The following is a 15,115-nucleotide window of genomic DNA, read 5'->3' as shown; positions in this document are numbered from 1 at the left end:
CCTATGACTTTTTTGACTGATTTTGGACGACATACTAACCTATGACTTTTTGACTGATTTTAGACGACATACTAACCTATGACTTTTTTGACTGATATTGGACCACATACTATACTATGACTTTTTTGACTGATTTTGGACCACATACTAACCTATGACTTTTTTGACTGATTTTTGACGACATACTAACCTATGACTTTTTTGACTGATTTTGGACCACATACTATACTACTATACGAACTTGGAGAAATTTGTTTTCAATGAGCAGACAGTCAATTCATTTCTTGGTGCTAGTAACTTTATTTTGCCTACACAGAACAAATAAGACAGTTGTGATAATCAAGACAGCAGCCATACATTTGTTAGGAGAGAAGTCTTTGCATCTTTATGCTCCAGAAGTGATTCAAGGTCAGATTCCACCTAAAACCTGTGCCAACGTCAGAATTCATGAGCTACAAGACCAACTTACTGTGGTATCATAACACACTGTACCTATTCTAAAACATAAAATAAACCCCATTGTTGCAAGTATAATTAAGCAGCATTTAAACCATAAACAGAGACTCAGTGGAGGACAGAAAATTTAAAAAAAATAATAATAATTCTTTAAAAACAAAAACAAACAAAAAAACACTAAATACCCATCCTCACTACTGACACAATTTAAGTAACACATGTCTGAACAGTCAGTTTGAAGCCCTGAGAAAATAACTAATAACACTCAATTTAACCGTTTGCTGCACACCCAGATCTGCATGTGAAGCTGACAAGGACAAGACCACCTTCCAGTCCAATTAATGGCACACTCCTTTTGGTCACAAGAAAACATAGGTTCCATTGACAATTGTTTGAGGTTAAGAGAGGAAGTCCGCTTAAAAGCAAAAGACAAAAAGTCTCCTGGTAAGAAATCCCTGCTACTGGAACAGGATGGGTGGGATGACCTAACCCTCATTTCATAGGACCAGGACTATGGACATGTACACACACACACACACACACAAACATGTGATCAAGCCCTTACAGTGTAATCATCGGTCAGACACACACGGAGAACAGTTTACAGCAGAGGATCACTGTCAAGATGGTGGCAATTTGTGCTACAAATCAGAGGCTAGACCTGCTTAGTAACTCAGTGGGAACAGAGAATGATGCAATAAGTTTGAGGAACAGCAGCCTGAAGTAGTGAAGCATCATTTAGTTCTCCGGCACATTTTCAGTTGTCTGAGCAAATAACGTGCAAATTTGACTACAGAGGAGTAACGTTTTTACTAAACTGCTCAATCAAAAGTTAATTGACCAAACACTTGACCTGGTTGATGATATAAATTCTCAATATGAATTTCTGACAAAGGCTTTTGTCAAAATAGGCAAGAAGAATCCAGACTTGGGAGCCATTCTCAATACAAGTGCATTACTCTTGGTCAATGAACAAAATGTTAAGAAATGTTAACAGAAAATCACCCTTTTTTCTCTATTTTTTTTTTCTTTTTTTTTACAAAAGTTACAATCCATGTCAAAGTGTAGACTCTGCAAATCCTTAACATCAAATTTAAATCCGTGGTAACACCCCAAAACATTCCCTTCCTCCACAAAAGGTCTCAATGGACAGAAAAACAAAAAGTAAAATGGCTTCACACCACCACCCAAGATCACCCAAGATCAGGCTTGTTCAGATTCAATTAGCACCTGAAGTGCGGAGTAAATTTAATGATGCTACCAACTACTAACCACAACTTTAAATGTAAATTTCTAAAAAGGAATTTTAAAAATTCCTAGAATAATATTACTACCTGCAAAACGAAGATGCATTTGCTCATTAACTTTGGTGATTGCGGGGAATACAGTCAGTCCAGAGTTTAAGATTTCATTTGACCAGCATTCACTACATTTCCAAGCACTTACATAAAGCTATGATTATAGTTGGACAAACACAGCAACTCAACTTTTACCAATGCTGTGTAAACGTGGGCTGAGCTTTGGTGACGCTTGAAAACCATGGCAAAGGATGACAATGTAAGGATGTGAGGTCTCCAAGCGTTATCCTCAATTAGTTACTTGAATTACTTTACGGCAACTATTTGCTCTTCACCTATAGCCTCGAGCACAGTGATCTGAAAAACAGAAGATCAAAAGTCAGTTGAGCCACAGTTTTGTTCTCTTTTTAGAGCAATCATGACTAGATTTGCATTCATAAACGACTTGTTGAGTTAGCACAGCACTGTCACTAACTGACCAGCTCATTATGAAGTTTAGCGTTTTCTTTACACACGTTTCAAACATTTTGTGGTCAGTAAAAACAAAGCTGTAGTCACAAGCACTCTCTCGTCAACTAGGTGTAAAGAAGTTTACAGGCAGTCCAAGTTTAGTGCTTTGAGGACATATATTGGAGGAGTTAGGATGCATTAATTGCAATATAACCTGCTATTACAAGCTTCCCAGACTCCTACTACACCATATTTTTCTTATTTTTCTTATTATTCTACCTTAAACTCTTGATCCTGTGCAAACCGGGTGTCAATTTCTTTGCCCATTTCATTTTCTGGCAGTTTAAGATCCTCTCTGATATCTTCAGTGTCATCCATGAGACTCAGGAGACCATCCGAGATGTTCAATACCTGATATTGGCCACCAGGAAAGAAACAAATAAGACCAACATGAAAGAAAAGTTAATAGACATAGAACACCAATCAAATACAGTATAAGCAGTAACATTTCAACGTAAACAGCCCAAGTTAAATCCAAGTTTAACCCTAAAGTGCTAGTTGACAGTTCTATAAATACACATTACAATCAAGTTATCAGACTGCAATACAAAAATAATTGAATACTCTAGAAACAACCAAGGGTTTAACTGATTATATTTGAGTATTGATTGGGGGAAAAAAGTGACATTATGATCTAAATTTGTCAACAACAACATGCAATAATTCAAGAAAAACAATACAAAAGAGACTTGGGCTGTAAATTCTCTGACTTTTTCATAACCAATAGGAAGTTGATCTACATATGGAAAATGCTATGCGAACAAAGGAGTGATAGAGAAGGCAAAATTCAAATGCCTGAAAATACGAAAAAGACAAAAACCTTTTGTTGTGTATTTTTAGTTTCATTTAAGTGAATCTTTTAAAATTACGGTATCAGGCATGAGAATGGTGCTTTGGTGTGTTTTAGTGGTGATATGTGTTAACTGCATATCACCACTGTTACCACAGTCCATCTGAAAACTGACTTGCCCATTGCGCCCCCTCAAAATAAAACGTCACCAGCCGCCACTGGTAACCAGTTTATCCTTTGACAACTGCTGCAGAGACGGTTCAACAACTACACACGACACACCCATTCAGCAAATAGGACACATTCTCCAAAATACACAATTTTGTATTTAAAACAAATCATAGTTACAGCTGTATTGTGGTGTCTAAACAAATGCCAAACCATTCTGTATTGACAAGGAAAACTTTCTACTGAGAACCCCTTTGGAACAAAGTGACAAAAGACAAAAGATCATTTACCTGGTAGTCCTTCCTCGTTACATTTGGGACCTCCATGTTGTGGGTAGATGGGCATATATCTTCATACTTTTCTTTAGTAAAGATGTCGACTCCAACAAGGTGAACCTGTAAAACCAACATAAGTTTTTGGATTCTACAGCCAGGGTGGGTGTGGACAAACTAGGAAACATCAAAAAAGTGCCTTGAGCTCTGCATTCCAAATAGGATGCACCGTATGCCTTTACCTTGGCATCTCCATGCTTGCCAGTCTTTGAGGTAGACATGTCAACTATCTTACAGGGACGTCCTTTCAGCATGACATGGCCATTCTTCCTCAACGCAGAGCACTGCATGGGGTATGTCAGAGAAGCCCCGGAGTCCGCGATATCAAATGAATCATCTCCCATGATGCACTCTGTTATGCGAGACCCAACAGGAGTACAGGAGCAAACATTAAAAACATTATTAAAGTCAGACTGACGATAGAAAAACCTGTTAAATATTATTATTTATTATTTAACAGGTTTCTGTCTCTCGAGAGACAGCTTGGCAGTCATTCATCTCATTCATTGGGCAGCTGAGTCACCAGATTCTTTGTTCATCTGGAAATAATTCAGTTTGGCCTTTGAATCCTGTGGAAGATCTAAGAGCTGCATGTCTTCATTTCCATCCAAACCACAAATGGGGAAATTATCTTTTCGATTACTTAAGTTTACATACACATACAATTATTCGATTAATCGATTACTAATTTAACTGTCAACTATTTTGATAATCAATTAATCAGTTTCAGTTTCTTGAATGTGATTTTTTTTGGGTTCCTTTGCTCCAAATAAATGAAGAAATCATTAAAACTGAATCATTTAACATTTGAGAACATCATCATTTCCAGTTTTCAAAGACAACTGATTAATCTAATCGATTGTGAAAATAATCGTTGCTTGCAGCACTATTTCAGAGTACACAATCCTGTATCAATAACTTAGTACCTGGAAAGTCAAGAGCTGCTGTTGGCCCCTAGTGTGTGATGTTTCCTTTCCGGTGAAACTCGTTAACTTTCACAGCATAGTCAATACAATTACTCAGGTCGGCCTCACAGTGGCAACGAACTTCCACCAGCAGCCCGATTTACCCCGCGGTACTGGACCCACCCCCAAAAATAACACACATTCGCAGAGCTGCCACCACACCTCGAAACGAAAGCCTTCTGAGTTAGCTGCCGTCAACATTGTTACCTTTAGCTTACCTTTAGTCCTGCTAGCACCAAGAGAAAATGAAGTCACTTGACATACGTGGAGCTTTTGTACCAGCAGGGGCAGGAACAGGCTCAGGTGACAGGGAGTGGCGGGAGGAATGTCATGACTTCTTCTTCTTCTACATTTTTGAGATTGCATGGCAGCCACCAAATTATCAAACAATGTGAATAGAATGTTGACCCCATGAACAGCTGATGAAATGACAATTTGCTTTTGTTACATTGTGGTCAGAAGGAAAATTATCTTAGCTACTGTGGTAAAGTTAACAATTGCGATACAATATGTTAACTTGTAAAATGAAAAGAACAGGGGAGAGACCCCTTTCTATATTGTCATAAATGCCAGCAACCCATACAACAAAGTTGATTTTGTGTACTGTAGCTCTGTGGCTGTTTTGAGCTGCTGCATTTCACTAATGTCTTTGGGACTCACCGCCAGCTCCTTCCGTCCCTTCTGGAAGATGGCGGCGATCTCCTCAAACGTTTTCCCTTTGTTCTCGGGGACCCGAGGGTAAGTGAACACGGTGAAACCAAGAAGCAGCACTGCAAAAATGTTGAACACATAACAGCCCAGCCAAGCCTGAAAAACAACAACACCAAAACAAATGAGACAAGACAAAACTTTCATTAAAAGGAAATTTAAATTTCTCACACAACCTCCAGTGGCTGGCTGATGTTTGCCCAAAGCAGGAGTGGAGAGTGAGTTGCAGTCTGTGTAGGAATGGATTCTGCCCCACAAAAACACAACGGTCTCCCCAGTTAATGTCTTGGCTGTGAGTCCGTGACCCTCACCCCCATGAGTGCGAGCACAGCGATTAATTTAATTATTGTAGCTTTTTGTCGTGTTTTTATGTGGAGTCAATGAAACAAAATCCCAAATTATGGACAGTAAAACTGGACCTAACCTATACAAAAATGTTGTGATGAATATGAATTTTCTCAACACACAACATTTGGAATATACAGAAGAGTATTAGGGCCACATGTAAAAAAAAATAATCAAAAAACAGCATGAATTCTGAGAAAAAAGTCAGAATTATTTCGTTTATTTATTTATTTATTTATTTTTACATGTGGCCCTAATACGCCGTACTGCCGTAAGAATATAACGTCCAAAAAAAGCGAAGCTATAGCAATAGTGAAGCTCAGGTCAAAACGCTCATGCTCTTGAACGAACCTGGAAAGCGAGGCCCACTGTCCACACGGTGATCGCACAGCAGCACATCCCTCCCAGACCAACGAGAGTCAGGGAACGTCTGGCCGCCTTATCCACTAGTGCAACCTAGAACACACAGTAAACTGTTCAGTGGGACGTGTGTGTGAAAGGGTACAAAAGTGTGCAGCTAGTGCACACATTTTTTGTTATTTCGTTGCCAGTGAAAAGGTAACATGGGCTCTCGGGACAAAAGGGTAGCAGAATGGACTGTAACACTGCCAGTGCTCCAGACAGACCAAGTAACAATGTCCACATGTCATCATTACTGTGATATCATGGTATCAAGAACCAGTCTTGGCTTTCAGCTTTAACTGTCTTTATTAGAGATGACAACGTATGTCACAGACTGACCGATTAGGCTAAACAGTCTCCCTCTCACTAGTTGCAACATACAGCTGCTTTTACTGTCTCAACCTGTGACAGAGTTCACTTCAGATTAAGCTAACTAGAGCCCCCTGCTGGTTCCAGAGTGCAACTGCATTAAACATACACTTTACCGAGCACAAAGTCGAAGCCTCTTTACCTACGAGCGCAGACAAATGCAATTAAAGCGATAATTACATTACATGTCATTTAGCAGACGCTTTTATCCAAAGCGACTTACAATAAGTGCATTTAAACATTTGGGTACAAAATAATATTTTAATGTGATATAAATAAATAAATAATAAATAATATGATAATATGTTTGGGTTGTTGTTTGGCTGGGCAACTCAACTGTTGTTCAAGCCTCACCTGGCTGATTAGGATGCCAACGACAATAGCCAGCGGGTGCAATCTCTCCAATGGGCACGAGTCCTGATGTCAACCCTGAAACCGATGATCTTCTGCGTTGTGTTTTATTGAGTGAGGCGCACACACACAGGAGTTGAGTTCTGGAGGATTTATTCCGCTTTTCAAAGGAAACAGAAAGCACAGGCGTCACACACAGTCCACAATGCACAGCATCTCACTACACTCAGAGCATCAGTGCTCACTCAAGCTCCATAAATTAGAAACCATTTATGAATGCATGTGGAAATTATCAAATTATCAAATCATTATCATAAATAAAGCACAAAACAGCCTCAAAGACATAAGTTAAATACAAAAAGGTATATACAACACAGACACGCAGTGGTGTTTTTACCCCGTAATAACTGCCGCTAGCATTAAGCTAATTCTCGTATGAATTAACACATAAAAGTCCTTAGTTTCTTACGACAATTTATCAAACTGAACAACGGGAATTTAACCCGCATGCTTGACAGCACGTCACGAAGCAGTGTGCATTATGATGGAAATGTTTAAGAGCGACAAAAACCTATAAAAAAAAATCATAGGGAGAGAGATGTAAACATTACTTACCAGCTGGACACAGGTGCAACGCCAAAGTACTCCCCAGGGAAACAAAAAGGTAAATAATGGAAAATAACAACGTGGAACCTTTTTACAATAGAAAACTATTTGGGGGGAGTTCACCATAGAAAGTAATGTGAATAAATGACCAAAATAAAATAAAACAAAATTTATCTCGGCTACATATGTCGTCCAAAATGTGACAAAAAAGTCATATTTTAGTATGCTGTCCTAAATGAGACAAACCATTGTAGGTTACCATGTCCTTTCAAAACACTTGGCCCTACCTCAGCGTGGATGTATGTTGCATAAATACTGCAAGTCTGCAGTTGGAGCAGTGTTTACCCAAAATCTAATAATTCCAAACCTGTTCATCTGCTTCCCAGTGCCAGTAAGAAGATGCCTCAGATGTCAGAAACACTGGGAGTTCCTGATGGTGTTCAGTCGTGAATAAGGGAAGGCCTTCATGGGTTTTGGAGTCTGATAGTACTTGACTAATATAACATATCCAAGATTGGTAGAAAGACAGACACCCAATGGATTGAGCAATGTTTTGCTGCCACCTACTGAGCAGCTGAAGTAGATAAGCGCTTTAAAGCCTATTCTTCCCAAGGTTTTGATAATTTCCAAAAACTCTAAAATGACCAAATGAACTTGGAGGAATTTGTTGTTTTCCATGAGCAGACAGTCAATTCATTTCTTGGTGCTAGTAACTTTATTTTGCCTACACAGAACAAATAAGACAGTTGTGATAATCAAGACAGCAGCCATACATTTGTTAGGAGAGAAGTCTTTGCATCTTTATGCTCCAGAAGTGATTCAAGGTCAGATTCCACCTAAAACCTGTGCCAACGTCAGAATTCATGAGCTACAAGACCAACTTACTGTGGTATCATAACACACTGTACCTATTCTAAAACATAAAATAAACCCCATTGTTGCAAGTATAATTAAGCAGCATTTAAACCATAAACAGAGACTCAGTGGAGGACAGAAAATGTCTGACAGATGCCAGAATGGACTAAAGGAACAAAAAAGAAATTTAAAAGAGACAATTTAAAAAAAATAATAATAATTCTTTAAAAACAAAAACAAACAAAAAAACACTAAATACCCATCCTCACTACTGACACAATTTAAGTAACACATGTCTGAACAGTCAGTTTGAAGCCCTGAGAAAATAACTAATAACACTCAATTTAACCGTTTGCTGCACACCCAGATCTGCATGTGAAGCTGACAAGGACAAGACCACCTTCCACTTTCCAGTCCATTTTATGGCACACTCCTTTTGGTCACAAGAAAACATAGGTTCCATTGACAACTGTTTGAGGTCAAGGGAGGAAGTCCGCTTAAAAGCAAAAGACAAAAAGTCTCCTGGTAAGAAATCCCTGCTACTGGAACAGGATGGATGGGATGACATAACCCTCATTTCATAGGACCAGGACTATGGACATGTACACACACACACAAACATGTGATCAAGCCCTTACAGTGTAATCATCGGTCAGACACACACGGAGAACAGTTTACAGCAGAGGATCACTGTCAAGATGGTGGCAATTTGTGAAACAAATCAGAGGCTAGACCTGCTTAGTAACTCAGTGGGAACAGAGAGTAACATTTCCCACATTTGACTGAATATAAACAAATGTAAGGTTTCAATAAGACCTTTTCTTACACCTCACTTCTGAATTAGGAAGCAAAACAAAAGGCTTCCACCGGCACATGGCATGTTTACAACTGAAATGACGCAGCCCATATACGTATGCATTCTTTGGGCTCACTTCTCCCTGAGAATGATGCAATAAGTTTGAGGAACAGCAGCCTGAAGTAGTGCAGCATCATTTAGTTCTCCGGCACATTTTCAGTTGTCTGAGCAAATAACGTGCAAATTTGACTACAGAGGAGAAATGTTTTTACTAAACTGCTCAATCAAAAGTCAACAGACCAAACACTTGACCTGGTTGATGATATAAATTCTCAATATGAATTTCTGACAATGGATTTTGTCAAAATAGGCAAGAAGAATCCAGACTTGGGAGCCATTCTCAATACAAGTGCATTACTACCAGCAAGAGGTCAATGAACAAAATGTTAAGTATTAAGTATTGCTGTGGCCAAACTACACAAGTGGAAAGCTCATATGGCTTACCCATGTGGACTGACCGCTAATAAACAGATTGAAATGAGCCAGCGCATATGAGCAGGATATCAATTTTGTCATGTCACATTAATCCAAATGTCCTGATAAAAATAAGGGGTATATTGTTAATATTACACTTTATTTTGTAGGAGGTAGCGAAGACAATGGGCAACATGCAAACGCAGGTTCTACGGCAACACAAAACCTGCGCATTAATGCAATGCATATTGAGACATTGTTATTTTGTGCCATTAATAGAAAATCACCCTTTTTTCTCTATTTTTTTTTTTTCTTTTTTTTTTACAAAAGTTACAATCCATGTCAAAGTGTAGACTCTGCAAATCCTTAACATCAAATTTAAATCTGTTGTCACACCCCAAAAACATTCCCTTCCTCCACAAAAGGTCTCAATGGACAGAAAAACAAAAAGTAAAAATGGCTTCACCCCACCACCCAAGATCCCCGTTAGAACAGTCCAATCTTACAGATGCCCAGTTATATGCGCAACAGACTTGCCACACGATTAGCACCTGAAGTGCGGAGTAAATAACATGATGCCGTCTACATAGATGAACTGCCAAGGCATGTTTACACAAGATATTGTCAAGTTTGCATGGACCTAGAGATCTACTCATAGTCAGAGGCAAAGGCTTATTTTAAGGCTCGAGCCTGCATGACATGGAATGACGGATGAAAAAACAAGGTAGAATTTAAGTCGAAAAGAAGCAGCAGCATTAACTGTACATGTGAGTTGAAACACATGTTCGGTCAAAGACTGATTTAAAACAAAAAACTATTAACCACAACTTTAAATATAAATTTCTAAAAAAGGAATGTTACAAATTCCTAGAATAATATTACTACCTGCAAAACGAAGATGCATTTGCTCATTAACTTCGGTGATCGCGGGGAATGCCAGTCAGCCGTAAGCCCATGATGCAGCAGAAGCTGAGCCAGTCCAGAGTTTAAGATTTCATTTGACCAGCATTCACTACATTTCCAAGCACTTACATAAAGCTATGATTATAGTTGGACAAACACAGCAACTCAACTTTTACCAATGCTGTGTAAACGTGGGCTGAGCTTTGGTGACGCTTGAAAACCATGGCAAAGGATGACAATGTAAGGATGTGAGGTCTCCAAGCGTTATCCTCAATTAGTTACTTTGTGTACTTTACGGCAACTACTTGCTCTTCACCTATAGCCTCGAGCACAGTGACCTGAAAAACAGAAGATCAAAAGTCAGTTGAGCCACAGTTTTGTTCTCTTTTTAGAGCAATCATGACTAGATTTGCATTAAACGACTTGTTGAGTTAGCACAGATTTAAATTTGACTATATGTAGGGATGTAACGATTACCGGTATGACGATAAACCGCGGTAAAATTCCTGACGGTTAGTACTACCGTTTCAAATTTTAATTATCGTTAAAACCGTGATTGATTACCGCAACTGATGACCGAAAAACTCAGTGATACTGCTCATTTCCTGAAGAAGCAGCGGCACCTGAACGGCACTCGCTCAGAAGCGGGCACGCATGCGCAGTTTCCACTGTCCTGTGACAACACGGCTGAAGCCACCTGCGCTCCAGAGATTTTCCCCCAGTAAAAAAACAAGATCAGAAGTCTGGGCATATTTTGCATTTTTAAATGATGTTGACGGTAAAATAATTGAAGACAAAAAAAAAACTCTGCAAAGGGGGGTAACACTTCCGTGACCACCACCCACAACGTTTCAGCGAGTGTAAAGTAAGTCAACAAAAACGGGATTTCGGAATAGTGGGAAATGTCATGGTTTGTCTGTAAAACGTTCCTATTTTCTCAATAAAGGAAACCTAAGTTAAGTGTTACCTAACGTTACTCCTGTAAAAATACATGTTATTGGGCGCTATCAGCGAAAGCGAGTAGTGTGTGCAGACAACACGTACCGTAGCAGAGCAAAATATGTTTGTTTCTGTGTTTTTTATTTTATTTTCATGCTGTGTACGACCACTGCTACTTAATTATTAGTGAGGACCTGGGTGTGTTTGCGCGCGCGCGTCAGTCAGTCGGATGATAATTAATAATAATAATCATCATATAATATAAAATATATTTTTTTAAATAAAACTTTGTTAAAAGATTTCAGTGTGTGTGTTCAGTACTTTCTGAACATTTTGAACACATCTAACAATACCGCGATAATATTGATCATTTTGGTCACAATAACCGTGATATGAAATTTTCATATCGTTACATCTCTAACTATATGCGAACATACCTGTCACTAACTGACCAGCTCATTATGAAGTTTAGCGTTTTCTTTACACACTTTTCAAACATTTTGTGGTCAGTAAAAACAAAGCTGTAGTCACAAGCACTCTCTCGTCAACTAGGTGTAAAGAAGTTTACAGGCAGTCCAAGTTTAGTGCTTTGAGGACAGAGCTTTGACAAGCGTATATTGGAGGAGTTAGGATGCATTAATTGCAATATAACCTGCTATTACAAGCTTTCCAGACTCCTACTACATCATATTTATTTTTTATTTTTGACCAGACAACGTTATGTTTATCTGGGCATAAAGATCAATGTTTCATAAAAACAAAGTTGAGCTTCAACAGTTACTCAGGATAAGTCAGTAATTTGCAGTAATTTGTTTATTTTCTGAAATAGAAAATAGGCCTTAGAACTTACCATTATGTTGTCGACCTTTTCAAACTGGGAGTCAATTTCTTTGCCCAGGTCATTTTCTGGCAGTTTAAGATCCTCTCTGGTCGCTGCCGCGTCATCCATGAGACTCAAGTAACCATCCGAGATGTCCGACACCTGACATTGGCCACCAGGAAAGAAACAAATAAGACCAACATGAAAGAAAAGTTAATAGACATACAACACCGATCAAATACAGTATAACCAATAACATTTCAACGTAACACCCCAAGTTAAAACCTAAAGTGCTAGTTGACTTTTAACTTTTAAACTTTTTTAATTTATATTTTGTTAAGTTAAACTGTTGGTTCTTCTCTTATTATTATTCTTATCGCTGGGCCGACCGGGTTCTGGAGAGATTGATTTTCGTTCTGACCTCATGTCTAATGTGTGTTGGTATGACAATAAAGAAATCTTGAGTCTTGAACAGTCCTATCAATACACATTACAATCAAGTTATCAGATTGCAATATAAAATTAACTGAACACTCTAGAAACAAATGAGGGTTTGACTGATTATATTTGAGTATTGATTTGGGGAAAAAAAATGACATTATGATCATTTTTGCAAACAACGTTTGGCAAGAAAAACATGCAACAATTCAAGGAAACCCATACAAAAGAGACTTGGGCGGTAAATTCTGTGACTTTTTCCTTAACCAATGGTTAATCTATAACACACAAACAATTTTTCTTAAATTTTAATTGGGGTACATCCCTAGTCAAGACACTAATCAAGTGATCCAGAACATAATCATGGCTTTGCATTTTTTAGTGAATTTAAATCCAAAGAGCTGCATCCAATCATGGGAGAAACAGAAAGTAGCCAAGTCTAAACCTGTGTAACCAGTTTATCCTTTGACAACTGCTGCAGAGACAGTTCAACTTCTACACACGACACACCCATTCAGCAAATAGGACACATTCTCCAAAGGCACAATTTTGTGTTTAAAACAAATCATAGTTACAGCTGTATTGTGGTGTCTAAACAAATGCCAAACCATTCTGTATCGACAAGGAAAACTGTCTACTGAGAACCCCTTTGTAACAAAGTGACAAAAAACGATTGAAAAAAGATTACTTACCTGGTAGTCCTTCCTTTTTATATGTGGGACCTCCATGTTGTGGGTAGATGGGCATATATCTTCATACTTTTTTTGAGTAAAGATGTCGACTCCAACAAGGTGAACCTGTAAAACCAACATAAGTTTTTGGATTCTACAGCCAGGGTGGGTGTGGACAAACTAGGAAACATCAAAAAAGTGCCTTGAGCTCTGCATTCCAAATAGGATGCACCGTATGCCTTTACCTTGGCATGTCCATGCTTGCCAGTCTTTGAGGTAGACATGTCAACTATCTTACAGGGACGTCCTTTCAGCATGACATGGCCATTCTTCCTCAACGCAGAGCACTGCATGGGGTATGTCAGAGAAGCCCCGGAGTCCGCGATATCAAATGAATCATCTCCCATGATGCACTCTGTTATGCGACACCCAACAGAACAAGAACAAACATTAAAAACATTATTAAAGTCTGACTGACGATAGAAAAACCTGTTAAATTAAGACTATTTGCCAGACAGCTTGGCAGACATTCATCTCATTCATTGGGCAGCTGAGTCACCAGATTCTTTGTTCATCTGGTAATAATTTAGTTTGGTCTTTGCAACCTGTGGAAGATCTGAGAGCCACATGTCTTCATTTCCATCCAAACCACAAATGGGGAAATTATCTTTTCGATTACTTAAGTTTACATACACGTTCAAAAGTATAAGAACTGTAAATCTATTGTTGCTCCACTTCCTCATTAATTCACACATTTGTGCAATAACTATTTCAGAGTAGGGCCGAAACAATTATTCGATTATTAATAAATGACTAGTATTTTGATAATCAATTATTGGGTTTGAGAGTTTTTTCATTATTAAAACAAGATGTACGAATATTTTCTGGTACAAAAAAAATCATTAAAACTGAATCATTTAGGTTTGAGGGCATAACAAGACATTTGAGAACCTCATCATTTCCAGGTTTCAAAGACACTGATCGACATTTTTCCAACATGTAATGGACCGAACGATTACTCGATTAATCGAGAGTTTAATATTAATCGATTGTGAAAATAATCGTTGCTTGCAACACTATTTCAGAGTACACAATCCTGTATCAATAACTTAGTACCTGGAAAGTCAAGAGCTGCCGTTGGCCGCTAGTGTGTGATGTTTCCTTGTACAAAGTGTTCCGGTGAAACTCGTGAACGTCTTTAGCATGTCAACTAGCTCACCGACTCATCACTTTCACAGCATAGTCAATACAATTACTCAAGTTGGCGTCACATTTGCGACTAACTTCGGCTTTAAACGCTAGCAGACGCCACAAAACGGTTCTGTTTACAAGGCAACCGAGCCACGACCATCGGGGGAAAAAGTCGTTAGCCACGTTAGCTCACAAACACGACCCACACCCATGGACAGTGACTGACAAGACTACTGCTAATGTTAGCCAAACCAGCGTGGCAGCATGTTACAGTTACAGACCAAGCATTTCGTAACACTACTAGTTTAGCAAGTTACTGATTAACCACGGAGACTACAGACCCACCCCCCAAAATAACACACATTCGCCGATCTGCCACTACACCACAAAACGAAGGCCTCATGAGTAAGCGGGCGTCAAAATTGTTACCATTAAGCCACTGGGTGTTTAGCTTACCTTTAGTCCTGCTAGCACCAAGAGAAGAAGGAGTCACTTGACATACGTGGAGCTTTTGTACCAGGAGGGGCAGGTACAGGCTCCGGTGACAGGGAGTGGAGGAGGAGGCGGAATGAGTAGGTCGACTCCGTCACGACGTTTCCTCCCACCTGTCGATCTCCTTTCCGGAAGTTTATGACATCAAAAATAAGCGCATGTCTTCTTCTTCTTCTTCTTCTACCTTTTTTGAGGTTGATAATAGCAGTTGGCAAACAAGCATTTGGTACATTACT

General features: G+C 38.9%; 2 protein-coding genes across 5 annotated transcripts; both read right to left on the bottom strand.

Moving 5' to 3' along the window:
* Positions 1 to 280: 280 nt before the first annotated feature.
* On the bottom strand, positions 281 to 7,485 carry LOC122782714 (eukaryotic translation initiation factor 5A-1-like). Of its 3 annotated transcripts, XM_044047190.1 has the most exons (10): positions 7,310 to 7,485; positions 6,698 to 6,854; positions 5,924 to 6,028; positions 5,404 to 5,474; positions 5,180 to 5,326; positions 4,738 to 4,865; positions 3,737 to 3,906; positions 3,513 to 3,617; positions 2,484 to 2,615; positions 281 to 2,111 (listed from the first exon to the last, which is right to left on the bottom strand). In XM_044047190.1, exons 3-10 carry the CDS (start codon positions 5,969 to 5,971, stop codon positions 2,061 to 2,063), a joined length of 852 nt encoding a protein of 283 aa, XP_043903125.1. In that variant the 5' UTR covers positions 5,972 to 6,028; positions 6,698 to 6,854; positions 7,310 to 7,485; the 3' UTR covers positions 281 to 2,060. The 3 variants fall into 3 exon arrangements, with proteins under 3 accessions (XP_043903125.1, XP_043903126.1, XP_043903127.1); XM_044047191.1 differs by lacking the exons at positions 4,738 to 4,865; positions 5,404 to 5,474; positions 5,924 to 6,028; positions 6,698 to 6,854; positions 7,310 to 7,485 and having other exon boundaries at positions 5,180 to 5,240; XM_044047192.1 differs by lacking the exons at positions 4,738 to 4,865; positions 5,180 to 5,326; positions 5,404 to 5,474; ... (1 more) ...; positions 6,698 to 6,854; positions 7,310 to 7,485 and adding an exon at positions 4,481 to 4,731.
* LOC122782715 (eukaryotic translation initiation factor 5A-1-like) lies at positions 281 to 15,009 on the bottom strand. Of its 2 annotated transcripts, XR_006361955.1 has the most exons (6): positions 14,844 to 15,009; positions 13,442 to 13,611; positions 13,218 to 13,322; positions 12,118 to 12,249; positions 8,556 to 10,666; positions 281 to 782 (listed from the first exon to the last, which is right to left on the bottom strand). XR_006361955.1 is itself a non-coding variant. In XM_044047193.1 (5 exons), exons 2-5 carry the CDS (start codon positions 13,601 to 13,603, stop codon positions 10,607 to 10,609), a joined length of 459 nt encoding a protein of 152 aa, XP_043903128.1. In that variant the 5' UTR covers positions 13,604 to 13,611; positions 14,844 to 15,009; the 3' UTR covers positions 7,997 to 10,606. The 2 variants fall into 2 exon arrangements, 1 of the variants encoding a protein (XP_043903128.1); XM_044047193.1 differs by lacking the exon at positions 281 to 782 and having other exon boundaries at positions 7,997 to 10,666.
* Between the last annotated feature and the right edge of the window lie 106 nt (positions 15,010 to 15,115).

This window comes from Solea senegalensis, linkage group LG16 (genome assembly GCF_019176455.1).
Source record: "Solea senegalensis isolate Sse05_10M linkage group LG16, IFAPA_SoseM_1, whole genome shotgun sequence".
NCBI lineage: Eukaryota > Metazoa > Chordata > Actinopteri > Pleuronectiformes > Soleidae > Solea > Solea senegalensis.
Note: the sequence above shows the minus strand (reverse complement) of the source record. Positions and strands in the feature narration are given on the sequence as shown.